Genomic DNA, 21618 nt, shown 5'->3' with positions numbered 1-21618 from the left:
GTGTAAAGCATAGCTGAAAGAGGAACTGTACGCTGTGGCTGTTACTGAGCGAACGATTCAGTCAGTTGCCATTTACCTGTTGCCGTGCGCTGTAATTCGTCCAGTGTCGTAGCGGATGAAATTGAACCTCCAGGCGAGGCATTACGTTGCGTGCCTGCCTGAGACTGCGCGTGTGTGCGAGAGTGAATATACCACGAGTGTCAGTGTATTGGTGGTGCTGTGGTGCTAGTGCGCTGTGTGCAAAGCAAAGGCAGCAAAATAAGAAAAGAAAAAAAAAAGATAACATAAAGCAAAGTAAAAGAGCCATAGTGAAAGATCAGCGCACTCATACATATGTGAATGTATGTATGCATGTGTGAATGCACACACACACACACAGACGCGCACACACACACATAGACGTACGCGACTTGCAATGAAAATAAAGTAGAGAAAAGTTGTGTCAAAATGAAATAACAAAAACGGAAATTTAAAACACACATACAACATATGCAAACGGAATTCAATGAAGCTGCAAAAACTGCCAAATATCAAATGGAAAACTGCGATGCATAAATGAAAACTAAACGCGTGACGTGTATGAAAAAGGTAGCAACTGCTATTTATTAAATTGCAATTCGAATTCTTGTTTTCCCCTCTCTCGCTCTCTCTGTTACTCGCTCTCTTTCTCTCTCTCTCGCTCTGTCTCTGCTCATTCGCTGTGCCTTGTTTTTGTGTGGCTTCAGCGAATGCAAATTCCTTCGTTGATTTCTTTGTTGTTTTTGTGCACGCTCGTAAAACTGAAAAAGGAATAATTGTAGCATACGGATATCCTAGACACTGTCTTTAGCTGGGTAAATTATTACGCATTTTCCCCCACAGCAGTTGCACTCACACACCGAAACACACACACACACACAGTTCCAAACCAGTTGCAAAGTTGTCACATTAAAATCACACCTTCGAAGAAGAAATATTTATTGTTGTTGCTGCTGTTGTTGTTGTTGTTGTGGTTTCTATATGTGCACCATTTTGCCCATAACTCGTTCGTGCTCTCACAGATACTTGGATACTCACGCACACACATACACTCACACACATACACACACACTGATACACCCTCTCTGGTTGCCTGGCAATTTTGCAAGCAAATTATACGTAAAGGAATTCAGACAGCAGCAGCCTCAGTTGTGGTTGCTGCTGCTGCTGTTGTTGTGGCTGCAACTGGTTGATCTGCATAGACGCCCATTATATTTATGTATGTAAGTAACTCTGCTGCATTCTGTATGCGCTGCCTGCTGCCTGCTGCTTGTTGCATTGTCGTTTTTCCTTTCATAACTGGCGAAAAAGTTATAAACATTAACGCAGGCGAGCAGCAAACGAGAACGCTGCTTAGCTGCTCATTATGCGCCATTTGAGCCATGCAACGGATATGCTCATTACCATATCATTTCATTTTATAACACACATTTTGCAATGTGACCAGAGCAACACACACTCACACTCACACATAAATTATGCATGCTAATCGGGACAGTGACTTTCAGTTTTATATGATTCCTAGGAAATGCCGTTGACCATCACAGATCTCTCTATCTCTCTGTCGCTTCATCTTGTTTTCAATGCTTTCAATTCTATCGATAAGTATAGACTGTCACATGCATACACACTCGCGCATATATAATTCATTATTTAAGCGCCTTGGGGGTATCCGCTGGTTGCTTTTTAGCGAACAGCAAACGCGGAAAACATGTGGCAACGTTTTTCAGAGTTTGTTTTGGCTTAAAAAGATTAAATGTTTATAAATTGTTAATTTGATATCTGTCGTAGATTTGGACATAGTATTATGACATTTGAACAAAGCATTTTTCCTTCCCCCTCCTCCGCATCGCAACATAACGTCAACAACAACTGGAAATCCAACTCGAACAACAACAAACTGACAAGACCCTGTTGCCTGACGTCCATTGCCTGCTTGTTGGCCAATTTTGTTGGCCGCTTTCCAAATGTCCGTGGTAAAACAAAAGACTTAAGCGACAAACTTGATCGACTCACACAAAAATATCATAGGCCAAAGTTTTGCTGCCCGCCTGGCGCAGCCATTTAATGCATTTACAAACAATTTAAAGTATTTTTATAAAGAAAAAAAAGTAAGAAATAAAAAATGTCAACATATGCGCAATGCAATGACAAGCCAGCAGCAACAGCAGCAGCCAGAGCTAAAGCAGCAGCCGGCCAGGCCAACTCATTGCAGTCAATTCCAGTCCAGTCAGCCATGGCCCGCAGCCTCAGCGCATTGGCAATCAAAGCCAAAAAGCTTTCAAGCCGACGCGACGACACCGTCAACGACGCCGCCACAGTCACAGAGTTGGAAAAGCCGCGCGTCGATTTCTAAAGATTTTCAACAAAATTGTAAATACTCTAAGCGAACGCAGATATATCAGATATTTTGTGCCAACAATTATTTATTAATTAAATGCAATATAATTTGCTAAACTAGAAATAACACAAAAATGTCGTGATCGCAGCTTAATATTCAATTAATTCAACACGCTGATAAATTGAAAAGATAATGAGCTTTATTGATTTTTCTTAACAACGTTAATTTATGGCAATGCAAGCAACAAATTAATATTGAATTTGCGCTTCAAAATAAATAAGATTATTTATAAAATCTTTAATAAACGAATTTATATCACATGTTTGTTTCTATTCAAAATTAATCTTATTAATATATTTTTAATACAGAAATTTTTAGTTCTCTTGTATTCTAAATATTTTTTATTGCTATTTTTATATTTTTATTTTATTTCATATTTAAGCTTATCGCAATTAACAACACAACTTTTTTGAATGCAGAATATTTTTATAATCTAATTCGAAAAGTATAGAAAATCAATGTTCTACAAAAATATTTCATAATACGTTGGCATTATAAATATTTGATCAGTTATTATTATAATTAATGTTGAAAGCTTAAATGAATTCAATTATTTTTATTTTAATTCAAATTGAAACTTATTGCATTTAAAGTTAGTTAGTTAAATTTTTCTGAATGCAGAATGTTCAAACTTATTCGGAAACTTTGAAATATATAGATAAATTTTTCGTAAAGGTACAAGAATGTTGCCCAAATATTTGCATTACAAATATTGTATACAAGTTAAGTTATTATTACTCAGGAGATTATTCTTGAAAGCATTATTATTATTTGGAATTTAAACTTAATAGATTGCAAGAAAGTTATTACATCTTTTTGAAACTTTTTCCAACAAGCTGGAAAAAATATGAAATTGATTTCTTACTCAATAGTTTAAAAACCAACAATAATATCACCCAATGCTCTGTTATTATAAATATTTAATCTGTTATTATAAAAGAGTAAGCAGCAACATAATTGTTTGATACTTTCATTTAATAATATAGCCATTGAAGAGCATTGAGAGTATGTGAAGCTTCGTTGTGTACCGTCTGAGCATTTTTCTTTCTTGTCTACAATTTTTGTTGTATGGGTTTTTATACTTATATATGATTTCATAGCGCTTGCAAACGGCGCAATAAGCAATACTAAAATGCAATGCGATGGATTTTTTATTATTATTTATTTAGTTTTGTTGTTGGTAGGAGACGAAGACTGAGTCCGAGGCTGCGACAGCGACTGCGACTTCGACTGAGCCGGAGCCATAGTCCGAGTCTCCAATACAGGCATAAACACAGCCAAAGATACAAATGCGCAAAATACAGATACAAACACGAACACACACATAGATACACACAGAGAGTTGGAGTGCAGCAGTTTTGCAGCTCTCACGGCCACAAGCGACAGTTTTGTATTAGAAACGGCAACTTGTAGCTGCAGCTAGTTACGGGCCTGATGACTCCCGGACAGAGAGAGGGGAACGGAGCGAGGAAGCCGAAGGTAGCTGGAATGTTGTCGTTGCTAGTTGGTAATGTTGCCAAGTGGCTGACATAGTTGTTGTTGCTATTGCTCTTGCAGTTGCTCCGTTGTCCGTTGTGCTTGTTGTTCTTGGTCTTGTTCTTATTCTTGTTTGCGTTCGCGTTCGCGTTCACGTTGTTGTTGTTGTGAGCCTATGCAGGGCAAGTTTGGAGTGAACTTAAAAATTTCATTTCTTAAACAATTTATGTGTGGCATATTAGAAGAAAGAGTTGCGTTCTAAAGCCAGAAAGCCAGAAAGCAGCCTCACAAACGTCACCCTATGCGGGCGTTTGTGGCATGCGGGCAATGCCAGCCAGCAGCCAACAGCGAGCTGTGAGCAGCCAAAGCAGCAGCAGCAACAGCCCACAGATACAAAGATGCAGATAACCTGTTGTTGTCGTTGCTGCCTCTCATTGGATACATGTGTGAGAGTGTGTGCGAGTGAGTGCTGTGAGTGTGTGTGTGTGTAGCTGAAATCAGAGAAAACGGTGCTTTACATTCGTTTTATCTCTGTTTTCTCTTCACTTGCTCATCAGCCAAGCGAGCAAGAAATCCGCCAGGCTGAAGGCTGGCAGGCATCTTTCTCTCTGTCCCGCTTTAATGAAATGTAATTTGAAAAATTGCGCTCGGCAAATTGTTGACTTGTTGCTGCAGCTCGTTTTTATTATTGTTGCTGTTGCTGCTGTTGTTGTTGATGTTGTTGTTGTCGTCATAGTTAGAATTTCAAATATTTTGTCTTAATTAAAATTTAGCTGCCAAGCACTTGAGAAAGAGACTCGTCCACAGTCTTCCTCATCGTCGTCGTCTAAACTCGCATCGCATGTTGGACAAAAGTCGGGTAAATCTTTTAAATAAATTAGCGCTGTCGTTCGTCAAGCATTTGTCGCGTTTGCATTTAGTCGACATTTTTATTGGATTAAGTTTGGCCTGGATTAATGCGCTGTCTTAGATTAGATGCGCCATCATTCACGTCTGCAATTGTTGTTGCTCTTTTTGCTCTTGTTGTTGTTGTTGTTGTTGTGGCTGTCGCACAGCATGTAATTTGCGGTAAGTTGGCTTCTTTTTGCTTTTGTTTTTTCATCTGAATTTTTTGCGTCTTTGGGCTTGTTGTGATTTATTTTGTTTTGTTGGACATTACATTTTAGGTTAAGTGGCGTTTATGCACAGTTGACTGTTTCGCTTGTCGCCGCACACAAAATGTGGGTCATAAAACAAAAGACTTAAGCAGCGAACTGGTTCGTCTGCTTTGCCTTTGGCTTTGCATTGGAATTTGAATTATTTCCCCGGCACTCGGCACTCAGCAACAATCAATACGAAAGAGCGACAGAAAGAGAGTGCGAGAGAACCTTAACTATTTTCCATTGATTAATGACAGGTAATTTTCATCCATTGGTCGCGGTTATAGAACGGGGAACCAAAAGGGAGGCTCTACCAAACGCAAAGGCAAAGGGCATTCGCCTCATGCCTCATGCCTCGTCTTCATGGTTCCTTATACAAGCTTCGGTTTAATTAGTTTGGCTAAAATTTTTGCGCATTTTTTTTTAATGAATTTGTCGGCACAGAGTGAAATTTAAGTCAAGATAATGATCAAATCGTACAAGAATCATTAAAGAAATGTTCACAATTGGTGGTCAGATCTAGGGCATAGCTAATTGCTGGAATTTCAATTATAATGATCAGCGTGCATTGCACAGTCTTAGTCAAGGAAACTAATTGATAATCTATGCTAAATGAAGCATCAACTTCATGCTAAGCATTTACTTCATCGTAAAATTAAGAATAAATTTCATACGAAATTTAGAACATGTTTTCATATGAATTTTAATATATGTCTCAAATTACTTTATTATAGGCAATAATTGTATCCATAACAGATACTTTACTAATCTCTGAGACACTTTCAAAGATGTTTTGCGTAAATATACACTTTCTACATTCCATTTGAACTGCTCAAGCAGCGTTATAATGAGCCATTCATAGGCTAATAGCTGACAATATATCAATCGAAATAGACATGTTCAAAAACTATTCCTATTCCTATACCTATTCCTATGCATATTTCATTAGCTGAATTCGAGCTGATTTTTGCACTCTTTCTAGCCATTAAGTATGTCAACGTTTCGACAACTTTCAATTCTTTTATTCTCATTTACATCGAGTCTCTTGAGAACCCAAAATTTCAGCAGAGTTCAACCAATCACAAAATATACAGTTAAGATATTTAGCTGTTGAATATTTTTAGCATACTTAAAACCCACATTCATAGAAAGAATTTTTATTTTTATTAAAAGAAAAGCTTTACAACTTCTGCGAATGTTATAAAAAGAATAAAATATGTGTAATAAAGTAAAGTAAATATTGGAAAAGTACAATTCCATTATGACATTCATATTTAGTATTTTAATATTTGCATTTATAGGGAAGCATGGAAATATTTCATATAAAACAGCTGTATTTATTTAATTTTATTTACACTAGGGACTTTATATATTTGTTTACATTCATACTTGAAGCTTTATATTTTGAGTGTATAAGTTTCTTAACTGAAAATCGGATTTGTTCGACTAAATGTGCAGCTTTTACTTTAACAAAAAAAGTGGAATTACATTTCGACTTAATGCAAATATTAGTTTGAACTTTTACTTTATTGTCAATTAAAAATGTAAATTTTGTAATTTACAATTTATTTCTCTTAATGCAGTTCCGTTTAAATTAATATGAAGCGTAGTTATGAAGTTTTTCATAAAGAATCAAATTTTTAAGTTAATTATTAAATGTCAACAAAACCATTATCATCCAACAAAAATTAAATTGAATTTTGTTAACAAGTTGTCATTCAGTAAAAAAACAATTTTGTTTGCTTTTATTGCGACAGCTTTGTTTGTTAAATTGGCATTATTTTTATAATATTTTACCAAGTGCATCAGTTCTCAAGCTTATAAAATGTTTTGCAAGTAAATTATAGACTTAGTCCAGATCAGTCGACATGTTAATGAAGACAACAATTGGATTATTAATCGTGGCTGTGCTGTTTGTGCACCAGAACGCTGCTTGTGGTAAGAGACACTTGTAGAAATAAAGAAGAGATGTGCTCATAATGCTTTACACTTTTATAGTTGACATTTGCACGCTGCCCGTAGACCCAGGGCCCTGCAGAGGATACAATCCGAGTTGGTATTATGATGCCACAGAAGGAACATGCAAGCCTTTTATATATGGCGGTTGCCAGGGCAATGAAAATAGATTCGAAACACTTGAAATCTGTCAAAATACATGTCCCTAATGTTAAAATGTTTAATAACACTTTGAATGAAATATATATAAAATTGGAAGAAAATAATGTTTTAAATAATTACTAATACTTTATAGGAAAAAGTCAGTGTGAGAGTGTAGGAAAATGAGGATGAATTATTGTTTTTTAATCATAATAATTGGCTAACAAGCAAAACACAAAAGTTTCATACTGCGTTACTACACGGAATAGGATTTGTCTAAATAAGCTATAGTATTTCAATATTTCTATTACGTATTTGGTTTTCAAATAATTGGAATCCTTAAAACCAGAGATACTTCCATGTATTGGGTGTGTCAAAGTAGTACGAATATGTTAAAATCTTGTAAAAACAAGTAAGAAAGCTACATTCGAGTGCGCTCGACAGTGAGATACCCGCTACCCATTTTGAATAAAAGCAATATATTTTGCGGTATTATGCTCAACATATACCAAAAATGCTTCAAGAATACTAAAAATATATCGAACGTTATATTTGTTATATCGATATAGTACCACATTCAAAATATACCATTGACGGGACAATATACCAGATTGTCGGCCAAAGCAACTAAGACCCCTAGTAAGTAGGCGTTTTTGCCCATACAAAATTATTTCTTTTGTAACTTCGACTATTTTTATCTGATTGCAATCAAATTTTCAGATATAAGTACTATAGTTATTATTGTATATACCAAAATTCGCAGCTGTAGCTTGAAAATTACGCTTGTTGCTCGATTTTTTTGATTTTCGGGGGCGGAAGTGGGTGTGGCAAAAATGTTAACAAACTTGAAACATAACAAATGCGGTCGAAAAAAAAATTAGAGCTCTATCTCTTATAGTCTTTAAGATCCAGTGTTTCATACGAACAGACGGACTGACAGACTGACGGACATGGCTAGAACCGTCTCGACTATTGATGCTGATCAAGAATATATATACTTTATAGGGTGCCGCCCTTTGCATTCTCCTCGGAGATGCGTCGTTCTACCTGTTACATACATTTCCTGCCGGCTCAAAGTTATAATATCCTTCTACCCTATGGGTAGCGGGTATAAAAAGAAATTGCATTTTAACTTCATACATTTTATAGTTATAAACTTTGATATGAAGTTATACGTAAGAAATCTAATATTTATCTCAATTATTAAATGTCAACAAAACCATTAACATCCAACAAAACTTGAAATGTATTTAGTTAACAAGTTGTCATTCAGTAAAGAAACAATTTTGTTTGCTTTTATTGCGACAGCTTTGTTTGTTAAGTGCGTCACTTGGAATTATTTTTATAATATTTCACCAAGTGCATAAGTTCTCAAGCCTATAAATTAATCTGCAAGTAAATTTGAGGCTTAGTTCAGTTCAGTCGACATGTTAATAAAGACAACTATCGGATTATTAATCGTGGCTGTGCTTTTTGTGCACCAGAACGCTGCTTATGGTAAGAGTCACTTGTAGAAATAAAGAAGAGATGTTGTGCTCATCATAATTTTCATTTTCATAGTTGACATTTGCAAGCTGCCCTTAGACCTGGGGCGTGGCAGAGGATACTTTCCAAGTTGGTTTTATAACTCCACAGCAGGAGAGTGCGAACCTTTCATATTCGGTGGTGGCCTAGGCAATGCAAACAGGTTCAGAAGACTAGAAGAGTGTCAAAATAGATGTCCCTAAAGTTGAAATTTGTATTGACACTTTAAAAAACAATTGAAGGATTATAACGTTGTTAAAAATAAATGAATTAAATAATTGTGCAAGAAAAGCAAATATGGTTAGTACAATAAAAGTTCTTTGAGGGGAATCTCAATTTTAAATTAATTGTTAAATACAACAAAAAAACTACAAATATTCATCAAAACATATGCTGAATAATGACAGAACATATAATTTTTTTTGTTCACAAGTATTTTGAGTCAACTTTATTTCTGAATTGCGACAGTTTATAATATTTAGTCAAGTACTTAAAATTAAACAAGTATATACATATGTAGGTTACATGTTCTGAATGTTAGCTAGAGTCTTAATCCAGTTTATTCAAGCAACATGTTCTTAAGATAACAATCGAATTATTATGTTGGCTGTGCTTTTCAAGCATCAGAAAGTTTCTTGTGGCAAATGCCACTTGTAAAAACTTATAAGAATTTTGGCTCATTATAATTGCATTTTTCCTTTTGTGTATCGTGGTTGCAGAGGCAATGGAAATAGCTTAGGTACATCTAAAGAGTGTCAAAAAAAGTGTTCCTGAAGTGATGAGTAAACCTCTTATTACTAAATTCATTTTATAAAGTTGGTATTCCGAAAAATATATTTGATATGGACTAGGGATAAATAATATTGAATGCTTTCTTAATCATAATATAAATAGAGAACCAAAGAAGTATAATCATATACAACTCGTTCAACTTTAAACATAAAAGTTGAAAACATTAATATGTGTTTACTTTTAATCGGAATATACCCATTGACACATTCACAATGTATTTATTTTGAAGCAATTAAGTAAATATGCATGACGAATGGAATTTTTAACATTCTAAAACAGCTGTTATCATATTATATTAAAAATAACTCCCAAAAAATCACTTTGACTAATGCATTGTTCTGTACATATGTATGTAAATAAATAACAATAATATTTACTTATACTGGGTCATTCACGTGTGTAATAAAACAAAGCGGGAATTTCAATGGCAATTTTATTATTAATTTCTCAAAAGACGACCTATATTAAAAAAAGCATTGAAAGTGTATTTAAGCAGCTATGTAAGTCGTTATTTTTACTACAGTTGAAGAAGCAGAAACATGTTGTTGAAGTTTGCAAGTGTATTGTTGATCGTTTTAGTGTTCATCAACATGAGTCAGAGCAAATCTTGTAAGTGCAAGTAAAAATGTAATCCTAATTAATACTTAAATCGAAGACTAAACAAATTTTCTCTAGTGGATGACGTTTGCTCGCTTCCTAATGATATGGGTCCTTGCAGAGCAAGATTTGTTCGTTGGTATTACGATAGAAAGACAAAATCATGCGAGGAGTTCTATTACGGTGGATGTCACGGAAATGATAATAATTTCAAGACTCTGCGTGATTGCAAAAAGACATGTGGTTGAATCGATAAGTTCTTGAATGGAAAATACAATACATAAATAATGTTTTGAAACTTATAATAATTGGGTTTTCTTTCGAAAGACAAAGCTTTAATGTTTTTCGAACTTTCAAATTTTTTTAGGAATTCCTGCAGATAAATTTTGATGGCCCAAATTCGTTTAAATGTATGCTTAAAGCAAACACAAACTTCAGTATCAATTGATGAAAATAAGGAAAATTTAAAGTCAATTCGTTACTCTCAAAATACTGCAAAACTTTGCCGCTATGCAAGATATGAATGAAGCTCTTAAAAAAACAAACTTATTCTCACAAAGGATGACCGAATTAATGGCTTTGCCTGAAGATATGTTTTTTAAGCAAATAACATTTCATGTCAATGCAAATGGATTTATACTTAATATGAATAAAACATACAGATACAAAAAATATCACTTCGATGAAGCAGCTCAGCTCAGCAGCAGCTGCACCCACTTTTTGCTGGGTTGCAAGAAATATTTCTTGCATTTTGCTTGCAAATAAAAAACTTGTCAGCGCCACCCACTTTCTGTCCACTGCAGCTGACTGTGTGAGTGTGCGAGAGTGTGCTAAGTGTGTGTTGAGTATCTGTGTGCTGGGGAGTCGAAATATTTTTGACTGGGGAAAATTCGGGCGGGGCGCTGACAGCACGATGTACCATACTATACACTACACGCAGCAGCCGCAAAGCAAAGCAAAGAGCAGTGCAGCGCGGCGGCAACTGCAACATTTTGCTAAATCAAAATTGACACTATGCAAAAAGCCAACCCACGGAGCGCAAATTGCAACACGGTAGCTACACACACTAATATGTTCACACGTACACACACATATCCACATATATACATACATATATATACATGTAGTTGATTGTCGGGCCAGACTGGGGCCAGGCGCTCAGCGTGCCATGCCATAGAGGCCAAAAGGTGCACGCTGTCCGGCTTCGGCTCCGGCTCCACGCTCATACACACAGTACGTACATATGTACCAAGTATGTTGCTTTTGCTGCTGCTGTGTTGTTGTAGTTTTATGGCGCCAAGTAATTTCTGTGTTAGCGTTAGATTTCAACCATGTGCAGACAACGAACGCCACACAAACAACCAGCAACAAGCACAGCAGTTATTAGTTGAATACCGCGTACAGTGGTGCAAGTTATGTGTAATCCACTCTCAAAATACAATGTATTCATGCAAAACTGTATGATTTACTGCTAATTGATAATACGGATGCTTTAAACTATAGTTGTTCTTATAAATCGAAAAATATCGAATAACAACAAGACGCGATAATTAATACATACTATATTAACGACAGTTTTTATAAATCTTGAAATTTTAATTGCGATCAGATAAAAATTTTTTAAGAAATACTCGTCTTAGTTGTATTGACTGAAAATTTAGTATATTTATATAATATATTATAGGAAGTATTATGCCAATATACCTAATTTAGCCTTTGGTATATCTTAGTTGTAATGTGGAATAATACCGCCGGTTTTGGTTTTATTCAAAATCGTGAACGGATATCTCTCTAAAGCTTTCTTACTTGTTATTTATTGAACAAGACAATAATAAAAAGAACAAAAATTTTAAAAATAATATAAATATTATAAATATTTTTGTTTAGTATTATATAGTTTTTGTTTTTCTTGGATATGATCAATGAAGGCTTATTTAACAACAAAAATTAGTTGAAAATATTAACAATGTTTTGCTTATTGATAAACACATTCTCTTAAGTTAATAGACATGATTTGCTCTTACGAAAAACTCGTGTAAAATTTGTATTTATTACCAAAAGTCATACTCTCACTCATTCACATTTATGGGCATCTCATAGACTTCTAATTTGATAACATATTATATACATCGTAAGTTATTATCAAGAACTAAACCACTGTGCAATGGCATCAGCATGAATGTGAATCACTCTGGTGGCTGCACTGTGGCCACCACCGTGGTGACATTTGCTCATTAAGCATATTAAATAATTAGTACTTGTTGTTGTCATATTTTATATGCTCAATGCTTGTTCGGCCCGCTGAGAGAGGCTTGGCATATGAACCGCTTGGCAATACTCGAAGTTGCAGTAGACAAGGACCAGTTTTCAATGGCCAACTCAAGTCAACTCCACTCAAGTGTTGGCCTTTTGGCTTTGCCTGAAAAAAAAAAAAAATGTAATACAAAAATATGCAGTTTAATTGAATGGCCATTGACATAGCTCGATGAAGAGATCGTCTCATTCCTTGTTGATGATTTACATTAATATTCAAATTCAAACGAGAAACCTTGACCAAATAATTAAAATAACAAACTTTCGGATAATCCACTTCATCTATTCAAATGTGTATCACTGCCTAATTGATTTGAAATTACCATGAAATGGATAACTAAGTTTTGGTGGTAATGATTAAAGAGATACTCCACAGAGTTTCACTACAAATATCACATCGAAAGCGAATGTGCGAAGGCATTGAAAAGTGACCCCAATAGTCAAGTTATTGGCGATAAGATCAACTGCAAAGCAAATTAAATATGATTTTAATTACAAAAATAATTGCTTCGGATTTTCACTTGGCTTCACCTCAAAAAGATTAAACAATTAACTATTGAGAGAGTAGTTTTTGATTAAAGTGCGAGATAAACATGGAAAATTAGCAGACAAATGCTAAATTGTATGAGTATGAGTGTGAATATCAATATTTTGGTTTTGTTTTCTTGTAAGTGGAGAAACAAATAAGCGATGTAAATTTATGCAAATTGCCTGCTGTGTTGCCCAATGAGCCATTTGACACTTTTGGTGGACACGCAGCTGAATTTGTTATTAATTATTTATTGTCTAAGTATTGTTAATTATGGCAAGCAAATACCAAAAAAGATCTCTCTTCTCTTGCTGCCTCTTCAATGGACTCAACTCAACTCGACTCAATTCGACTCCAAACTGTGGGCCTCTGGGCCTTTTCCTTTTCTTTTTTATTTTGTATTTTTTTTTTCGATCCGAACCAGTTGAGCGACATTCCATTTGAGGCGCGACAGGCGGCGTCCGTTTCGGAGATGCTAAGATTAATCAGCTGCCATAAGCCAAATGACAAGACATATTTTTTTTTTGGACTTGTTGTCTCGGTTGATCATTCTGCTGTCGTTGTTGTTGTTGTTGTTGTTGTTGCCTTTCAAATGCCTGGCCTAGTGTTATTATTGTTATTATGTTTATTTATGGCATAGCTCGAAAAAAAATTAATTTCAAATTTGATTACAATAAAAATAAAGCCACACACACACACAAACTAACACACTCACACTCGAATTCACACTCAGATACAGTTTCGAATTCGAAGTCAAGGCACTTGTAAGCAGCATTTGATTTACGCGCTCCAAAGTGTGCCCAAATCTCGCCTAGGTAGTCGTAATGAAAGACCCATCACAGTTCCCCCTTTCTCTCTCCCACTCTCTCTCCCTCTCCCTTTGCCATATGGTATTATATCTCTTGGTAGGTCTGTAGGTGTGGGCACCGTGACGGGCCCAACCCAAAATGCCAAACAAATGCTGAGCTGAAGAAGAGACTTGGCCAACATTGAAATAAATTTATTGTTTTCTATTTAGATAAATACATATGTCGTTTAGTCGTATCGCGTATGTTATTGTCTTTTATGCTATGTGTGGCCTAAGTTATGCAAAGCCGCCTCAAAACAAATATTAGTGATGAGCGCGACTAAAGCGAGGCGCATGCCTCTTCTTCTTCTTCTTCCCTTGTTCTATTTGCCGAATTGGGTTACTTTCAACATAATTTCAGGTCTTAGGTTACACCAACAGCAACAATCAAAGCTGCTGCTGGCTACAACAATCGACTCTTTCTGGCCCAGCTACAGATGGCCACGGCGGACTAACATTAGAACAGCCCACGCCTGTCTTTGGCTTATGATTAGAGTTTCCAAGCTCCACTCCAAACAGGTTTCTTGCCAAAACACAACAAAAACAAGTAGGAAAGTCGAGTGTGCTCAACTGAGAGATACCCGCTACCCGATTTGAATAAAAGTAAAGCAGAGCGGTATTCATATTAAAATATACCAAATTAGTATACTGCAAAATACTAAATATATACTAAATGTTGTATTCGGAATTGATAGTATTGATCCAAAATATACCATGAATTGCAAAATATACCAAAATTCTTCAACTCTTGATCTGCTTACAAACACAACAAGTGCTGTCGAAAACAAAATTATATTTCTATCTCTTATAATCTGTGAGATCTAGATGTTCATACGGACAAACAGAAAGACAGACGGGCGGACAGACAGGCAGACGGACATGGGTATATCTTCTCTCAGCTGGCATCAGAGATGACTCATTCAGCCTATTACATACATTTCCAATACAGGCACGAAGTTATAATACCCTTCTATCCTATAAGTAGCGGGTATAAAAAGCCAAATAGAAAATCAGCTTTGGCCAATGAATGGAGATGGAGTCGAAGTCGAAGTCGAAGACTCGGCTAGAGCCTCAATGATCATTGATGGCAATGGAAATATGACAGCATACGTGTGTCTACACAATCCAAATGAACCGAGAAACTGAAGAAAAGATACAAATTTAACAAACAACAAAATAAATATCAACACAAAAATAATTGGTAGACACGTGGGCGTTCTGCTTATTACTCACTTGGTAAATTGTTAAAAAAAATAATAGTTAAATTTATGCACACATTCAGTCGTTTCTTTTTCTTACTTGTTTTTTTTTGTTTTGTTTCAACTGGCGCCGCATTTCAATGGCTAATCAGACTGACAACATCTTTTCGGCGTGGGCTTTATGGGAAATTTCTGCGCCAAATTGGCCAGAATTTAGTTATGAATTCCCCCAAAGGTCAAATGCACTCCAATCCGAGAGGTGTGGCCCAGCAATAAATGCACACACATATCGCATATAGCATATAGTATTTTTATTCATTTATATGTCTGCTATGTGCACACTTTTAACGCATTAAAATTGGCAACTGGAGTCGTCGTCGTCGTCGTCGCAAAACCTACTTCGATGCTGCCCACACTCTGACAGCATTGCATAGTCCAATCCCATGGCCATCGAGGCTTAATGGCAGGCAGCTAGGCTCAGTTCAGGCTAGAGACAATTTATAGAAATTTCCATTTATTTTATTACTTTTATTGCTTTTTGCTCGTGTCGACCATCAGTGACCCAAATTCCTTTGTGTGATTGCTCATCCATTGAGGCAACTTCTATGTGAATTGCTGTTTTTCCTCTTGTCTTAAGCATATGTGAATGCTTCAGCATAAGTCAAATAATCATATAAGGCATAGAAAACACATATTGCAAACCAAACTTATTCTAAACTGAAAACAATTGAATACTTGTTGAACATTAATGCCGTTCATACATATACATATATAAAAAACGAGCAAAATAAACCTAAAAGAAAATACAAATAAATAATCTGAATAATTATTATTGCAAGTATGAACATGAAAGATAGGTTCAGTTGAGGTACTCACTTCCTATTGTTATAATGTATAAGCTAAATAGTGCGGTAATATTCTTTAAAAATACTAAATAAATATACCTAACGTACTGAAATATACCGAAGGTTATACTTGGTATATTGCTATAGTATTACTACCTTACGGGTATAAGAAATGAACTATTGCCTAAAATTAATTACCTACAGTATACATAGATAAACTGCATTATATGCAACAAAATAATAAAAAAAAACAATTTAAGCAAATAAGATAACAAAAAAAATAAGATGTTAATTGCTCTCATGTTTGGTTGGTTATATTTTACAACAATTACAAATAAGCAATTAAATAATAATAAAAACAACACAAGAACTGTTAAATAAAATGACTTTTAAATTAATAAGATACAAATTACGGAAAATAAAAATATTTGTCGACATCATAAAACAATTGACGACATATTAAATATTAATTGGGCACATGTTTGATTGTTTGTATTTTACTACAACTGAATGATAAATCAAATAAAATAAAGGCAAGAAAACACCTCTTAAATGCTAAATGCACTTTACTCTTAAAAATGTCTTAATAAGAAAAATAAACTAAATGATAAAATAAATAAAAGTTAAGCCAGGTCAAACAACTTTTAAATAAAATACAAGCAAACAATCTAAGCAAATAAGATAATTGATGGCAAATAGAAAACAATTTTTGGCTTGATAAATATTAATTGCTTACATATTTAATCTTCATTTCATTCATAAAAGCGTCTTAAAAAATACTCGTTTTATTATATTTTAATGCGACTAAATGACACAATAAATAAAAATAAAGACAAGAAAACAACTTTAAAACAATCTAAGCAAATAAGATAAATTATGGCAATTCAGCATTTCGTAAGAATTAATTTATTATACGATACTCGAGAGTTTAATCAATTAAATGTACATGCTCATTTCAGCTCGTAAAGTAATTAATTATTGTGTTGCTCTTTCAATTCCAGACTTCAGCGAAGGTCGCAACTTAGAAACATAGAATAGAGAATATCGAAAGCAATATGTCACACAAGACGAGCACCAGACGAGCCTCAGAGCTGGAGTGTCCGCTGGCATCGCTGGGACGCAACAGCAACGCTGTGCGGGATCAGCTGGCGGCAGCGCATTACCATCATCCGCATCCATTGAGCTCCAGCCCCCTCGATCCGCAGGCGTACAAAATGTCCCGAAAGTCGCCCAATCTTAGCCTCAATGTGAACGACACCGTTGCCAGTGGCGAACTGTATCCGCTGGACTCTCGCAGCTCGACGCCACACAGCGATCAGCAGACGCCTTCAACAGCCGCAGCAGCAGCGGCAGCGACTACGGCAGCTGTGTTGCACATGGTGCAGCAGAAGGCTGCCACATTCGAGCTACGGGGGCGACACACGCGGCACGAACCGTCCAGCTATGGGGCACACTCCACAGCCTCCGTGGGTCGCCACGCCCAGTCGAAGAAGTCCCCCGAACTGCAGACGCTGCCTGCGCCTGCGACGAGGACAACGGTGCCAGTGCCACAGCCGCGCAACTTCCTCACTCTGGACTGGCTGCACGGCAACAGCGCCGACACCGAAGACTCCAGCGACAACAATGCTGGAGGCGCTGCCAATGGACGGCGAAGAGCTCAAGCCCAGAGCGGACGTTGCAGCGTACCCACTGTGCTGGGCAATGGCAATAGTGCTCAGTATCTGCTCGACAAGAAGATGGAGTCACTCTACCTGGGCAATGCGCTGCGTGCTCTGCCTCTCGGCGCCGAGGCGAGTCAGTATCAGAACGAAAGATACTACCTGGAGGACTACAGCAGTGGGAGCGGGAATGAGAGACTTCCAGGTGAGGGTTTAAATCATTTATTGTAAAGAAAGCTAGTTATGAAATATCAAAAATATTTGATAAATCACAAAATTTGGAATTAGTTTGAAAAGCACCGACATCATTTTATATTAGCAGCGAAATTTAAATTATTTATATTATTTAAGAAAAGTATTTTATAATGTCGAAAACTCAGTTGAATTATAATAGCAACTAATTCAAACTGAAAATATTTTATAAATATAAAAAATGTGTATTCAATGTTGAGTGTTTCATAACTTTTGATGTATCTTCTCATGTATCCAAGTATTTAAAAACACTAACGTTTTTACAAAATTAATGTAAAAATATTTCAAATACAAAATTTGAATATTTAATTTTTGCATTTAACTAAAAAAGGAAATAATACATGAAAAGTTACAAAAAAATAAAAGGAATTTTACAATGTCTAATATTAGAAAACAATGTTGGGATACTTATCAATTCAAAAATGTATCCAATACAACTGTTAGAACTGAGAATATGAATACATTAGTTTATAAATTATTAATTTATTCATCAAAATATCAAAAATATATAAATATATACATATTAAAATATTAGTATGGCACATCAAATTTAACAATTATGATACCCATAGTATTTAAAAATTAGCCAATATCTAAAATGGAAGTAACATTCAATACAAGAAAGTCCTAAGCTTGACATTATTTCACTTCATGACAATAGAGTAACAGTGCAATCGAAGTAACAACAACTGAAGGTCACTTCAAAGTGATGCAGCATCTGTGGCATTAAAACAACATATGCCACATTGCCACACATTGTTGCAAATGGTCTTAAACAACAGTTAGGAATTTTCCTATGAAAAACATTTACGCACATGGTGATAGTGTTGCCATGATGATGATTTTTATGACGATGTGTTGAAAGATGCTTTGATATTTCTAGTATTCTTCGAATTTTTTATAGCAATGAAAACATAAATAATCATCGTTACTTGAAGAATCAAAATTACTTGAAAGCCAAATGTCTTTTTATTGACTCGAACTGAAATGAACAAACTTTAACTACTATTTTAGTCAATATCTGCTGTAATTACAATGGTATTACAATAAAATCTTTGATGTCTTCTGAATGGCTATTTACAAATATAACACAAACCAGAGATTGCATATGAGGGATATAAAATGATACTCGTAACATTTTGTGATCTTTATTTAAGAGTTGACTTTAAATTTTTTCTTTTTGAATTTCAAAAAAGAATTACTTTGTGGTCAGCAAATACCAACAAATCTTGAATTTCATTCATTTGATCTGCATATTTATTTAGTAAATATTTAGAAGCAGAAAAATGCTGATAGGGAATTCGTGTTATTTAAGAGTGTTATCATTTCTATACAACATTCTTACCTTAACTTACTTTTGCAGAGCGCTTGCATCATCCCCGCAATTCAAGTCCCAGTGAGACGAGTGGCTCGGATCGCTATCTACTGAATCGCAGCACCAACTCGCCCGCCAATGCTTTCCAGCTGGATCACCACCACACCAAAGTGCAAAGCCTCTCCGACGGCCTGTGCAACATGGGTCGCTTTTCGCCCAGCCTCGACCAGGGCTACGCCACTCTTGTGTCGCCATCGCCAACTGGCCACCACCCGAGCAGCACAAGCGGACTTGTGGTAGGCGGCAACAGCAACAGCAAGAACAGCAACAGCAGCAGCGTTGTTGGCGGTGGCGTCATTGCCAGCAGCACTCCAGCGACGACGCCGCGTCGCGGATTGACCAGCAATGTCACAGTGGGTGCCACGGCAATTGGTCCGCCACCCTGGAACCGCAAGGGTCCCTTTCGCTGTGGTCCCTACTTCGAGCGGCTGCCCGATGAGGCCGTCGTGCGCATCTTCAGCTGGCTGGACAGCTGCGAGTTGTGCAACGTGGCGCGAGTCTGTCGCAGGTTTGAGCAACTCGCCTGGCGACCCGTGCTCTGGAAGTGCATCACGTTGCGAGGCGAACATTTGAATGGCGACAAGACGTTGAAGATGATATTCAGGCAACTGTGCGGCCAGAGCTGCAATGGCGCCTGCCCGGAAGTGGAACGTGTTATGCTCGCCGATGGTTGTCGCATCTCCGACAAGGGGCTGCAATTGCTCACTCGTCGCTGTCCCGAGCTGACGCATCTGCAGCTGCAGACTTGTGTGGGCGTCTCCAATCAGGCTCTGGTCGAGGCGCTGACCAAGTGCAGCAATCTGCAGCATCTGGACGTAACCGGTAAGCAAATTGCCATCAATTTAAATGTATATTTATTGTCCTGACTGATTGACTAAGAAAACTATCAACGCACATATCAAATGGTAGAAGCTAGAGGCTGCAATTTTTTATTCGTTGATTGGTTGACTAACAAAGCGATAAAATATCTATCAAAAAGTAAATGCTCAAGAGGCTAAAAAGTTTTTCACAAGTTTTTAAAAATCGGAAGGAGTTTTAATTTTAAAATCAGAAAAAGTTTCCTTAAAGTTCAAACTGAAGATCGACATTTTTCCAGAAGAAAAAGTGCGACTTAAAATTATTATTAATTAAGTAAAACAACAGACAAATCAAATAGTAAAAACAAGGAGGTAATTTTCTACAAATTGGCTTAAGAAATTGAATTGTAAACTTTGAAGAGGTTTCTTAAAATTCTGGTTCGTTGACTAACTGATTAACAAAACCATCTATTGAAAATGCATTATAAATTATAATTATAATTTATAATGTAAATCACACTGACTAGCAATAATTAATCTTCTATTTTTGTCACCCTCAGGCTGCAGTCAAGTGAGCAGCATTAGTCCAAATCCACATATGGAGCCACCGCGTCGTTTGCTGCTGCAATATCTCGATCTGACCGATTGCATGGCCATTGATGACATGGGCCTCAAGATTGTCGTCAAGAACTGTCCACAGCTGGTGTATCTGTATCTGCGACGCTGCATACAAATTACAGGTAACTTTGAGATTCCCACAACGACTTGGTGAACTTAAGAAATTAATCATTTATATATTTGCAGATGCGGGTCTGAAGTTCGTGCCCAGCTTTTGTGTGTCGCTCAAGGAGCTAAGCGTCTCCGACTGCGTCAACATAACTGACTTTGGCCTCTACGAGCTGGCGAAATTGGGCGCCGCTCTGCGCTATCTCTCCGTTGCCAAATGTGAGCGAGTTTCTGATGCGGGCCTCAAGGTGATTGCACGACGCTGCTACAAGCTGCGTTATCTGAATGCTCGCGGTTGCGAGGCCGTCAGTGATGATTCCATCACAGTCCTGGCACGCTCCTGTCCTCGTCTACGCGCCTTGGACATTGGCAAGTGCGATGTGAGCGATGCAGGACTTCGGGCACTGGCCGAAAGTTGTCCCAACCTTAAGAAGCTTAGCCTACGCAATTGTGATATGATTACGGATCGTGGCGTGCAGTGCATAGCATACTATTGTCGTGGCCTCCAGCAGCTGAACATACAGGACTGCCAGATATCCATTGAAGGCTATAGAGCGGTGAAAAAAATACTGCAAGCGCTGCATCATCGAGCACACAAATCCGGGCTTCTGTTGAGTGTTGATTGAGCGCGTGTTCCAGCATCGAGAGGATTGATCGGTCGATTAAAGCAAAGAGGCAGGCCATATGAGCAATGATGTTCTAAACAATAAACAATTTTAGTTTTAGTATTAGCTGTTATTTGTGTACATACTTACTTAAGCAGTTTGTATATACTTCGCATATAGTATTTGCTAAGCAGGATTAGCATAGACTATAGAGCATTTTATAGCACCTAAGTAGCGCAGCCTTCTAGACTAATTCTTGCTTAATAAATTATTTCTTATAACCCGTCAGAATAAAAATTATTTATACACCTATAATGAATACTTACAGCTGCCATGATATAACAGTTTGAGTTTGATTTTCAATTATTAACTGATAAGTATGACAGTTTTGGAATATCGATAAATATATCGACAGTCCACCACAGCAT

At 36.6% G+C, this 21618-nt stretch overlaps 3 protein-coding genes and 1 long non-coding RNA gene across 5 annotated transcripts; 3 read left to right on the top strand and 1 right to left on the bottom strand.

Annotated features, from left to right (window-relative positions):
* Window positions 1–76: 76 nt before the first annotated feature.
* LOC133836968 (F-box/LRR-repeat protein 7) lies at window positions 77–21471 on the top strand. The gene is given in 6 exon segments (XM_062267602.1): window positions 77–588; window positions 16779–17640; window positions 19051–19884; window positions 20420–20599; window positions 20664–21145; window positions 21147–21471. Coding segments are annotated over 5 exon segments (2358 nt in total). The 5' UTR covers window positions 77–588; window positions 16779–16832; the 3' UTR covers window positions 21201–21471.
* Window positions 6870–8951, top strand: LOC133838513 (kappaPI-actitoxin-Avd3b). Its single transcript, XM_062269640.1, has 2 exons — window positions 6870–6972; window positions 8692–8951. The coding sequence occupies exons 1-2, from the start codon at window positions 6903–6905 to the stop codon at window positions 8856–8858; spliced, it is 237 nt and encodes a 78-aa protein (XP_062125624.1). The 5' UTR covers window positions 6870–6902; the 3' UTR covers window positions 8859–8951.
* Window positions 9947–10352, top strand: LOC133838512 (kappaPI-actitoxin-Avd3a-like). Its single transcript, XM_062269639.1, has 2 exons — window positions 9947–10056; window positions 10123–10352. The coding sequence occupies exons 1-2, from the start codon at window positions 9987–9989 to the stop codon at window positions 10290–10292; spliced, it is 240 nt and encodes a 79-aa protein (XP_062125623.1). The 5' UTR covers window positions 9947–9986; the 3' UTR covers window positions 10293–10352.
* Window positions 21147–21608, bottom strand: LOC133836970 (uncharacterized). Of its 2 annotated transcripts, none has more exons than XR_009893762.1 (3): window positions 21517–21608; window positions 21337–21449; window positions 21147–21284 (listed from the first exon to the last, which is right to left on the bottom strand). It is a non-coding gene; the product is annotated as an uncharacterized LOC133836970 (long non-coding RNA). The 2 variants fall into 2 exon arrangements; XR_009893761.1 differs by having other exon boundaries at window positions 21341–21449.
* Between the last annotated feature and the right edge of the window lie 10 nt (window positions 21609–21618).

This window comes from Drosophila sulfurigaster, chromosome 2R (genome assembly GCF_023558435.1).
Source record: "Drosophila sulfurigaster albostrigata strain 15112-1811.04 chromosome 2R, ASM2355843v2, whole genome shotgun sequence".
Taxonomy (NCBI): Eukaryota; Metazoa; Arthropoda; class Insecta; order Diptera; family Drosophilidae; genus Drosophila; species Drosophila sulfurigaster.
The sequence above is the reverse complement of the archived record's forward strand: the minus strand, read 5'-3'. Positions and strand labels throughout refer to the sequence as shown.

Excerpts from the sequence above, each read along its gene's own strand:
- LOC133838513 (XM_062269640.1), top strand. The coding sequence starts at position 6,903 with ATGTTAATGAAGACAACAATTGGATTATTAATCGTGGCTGTGCTGTTT. Across the intron at positions 6,973-8,691 it reads GCACCAGAACGCTGCTTGTG|TTGACATTTGCAAGCTGCCC; the intron begins GTAAGAGACACT and ends TCATTTTCATAG.
- LOC133838512 (XM_062269639.1), top strand. The coding sequence starts at position 9,987 with ATGTTGTTGAAGTTTGCAAGTGTATTGTTGATCGTTTTAGTGTTCATC. Across the intron at positions 10,057-10,122 it reads CATGAGTCAGAGCAAATCTT|TGGATGACGTTTGCTCGCTT; the intron begins GTAAGTGCAAGT and ends AATTTTCTCTAG.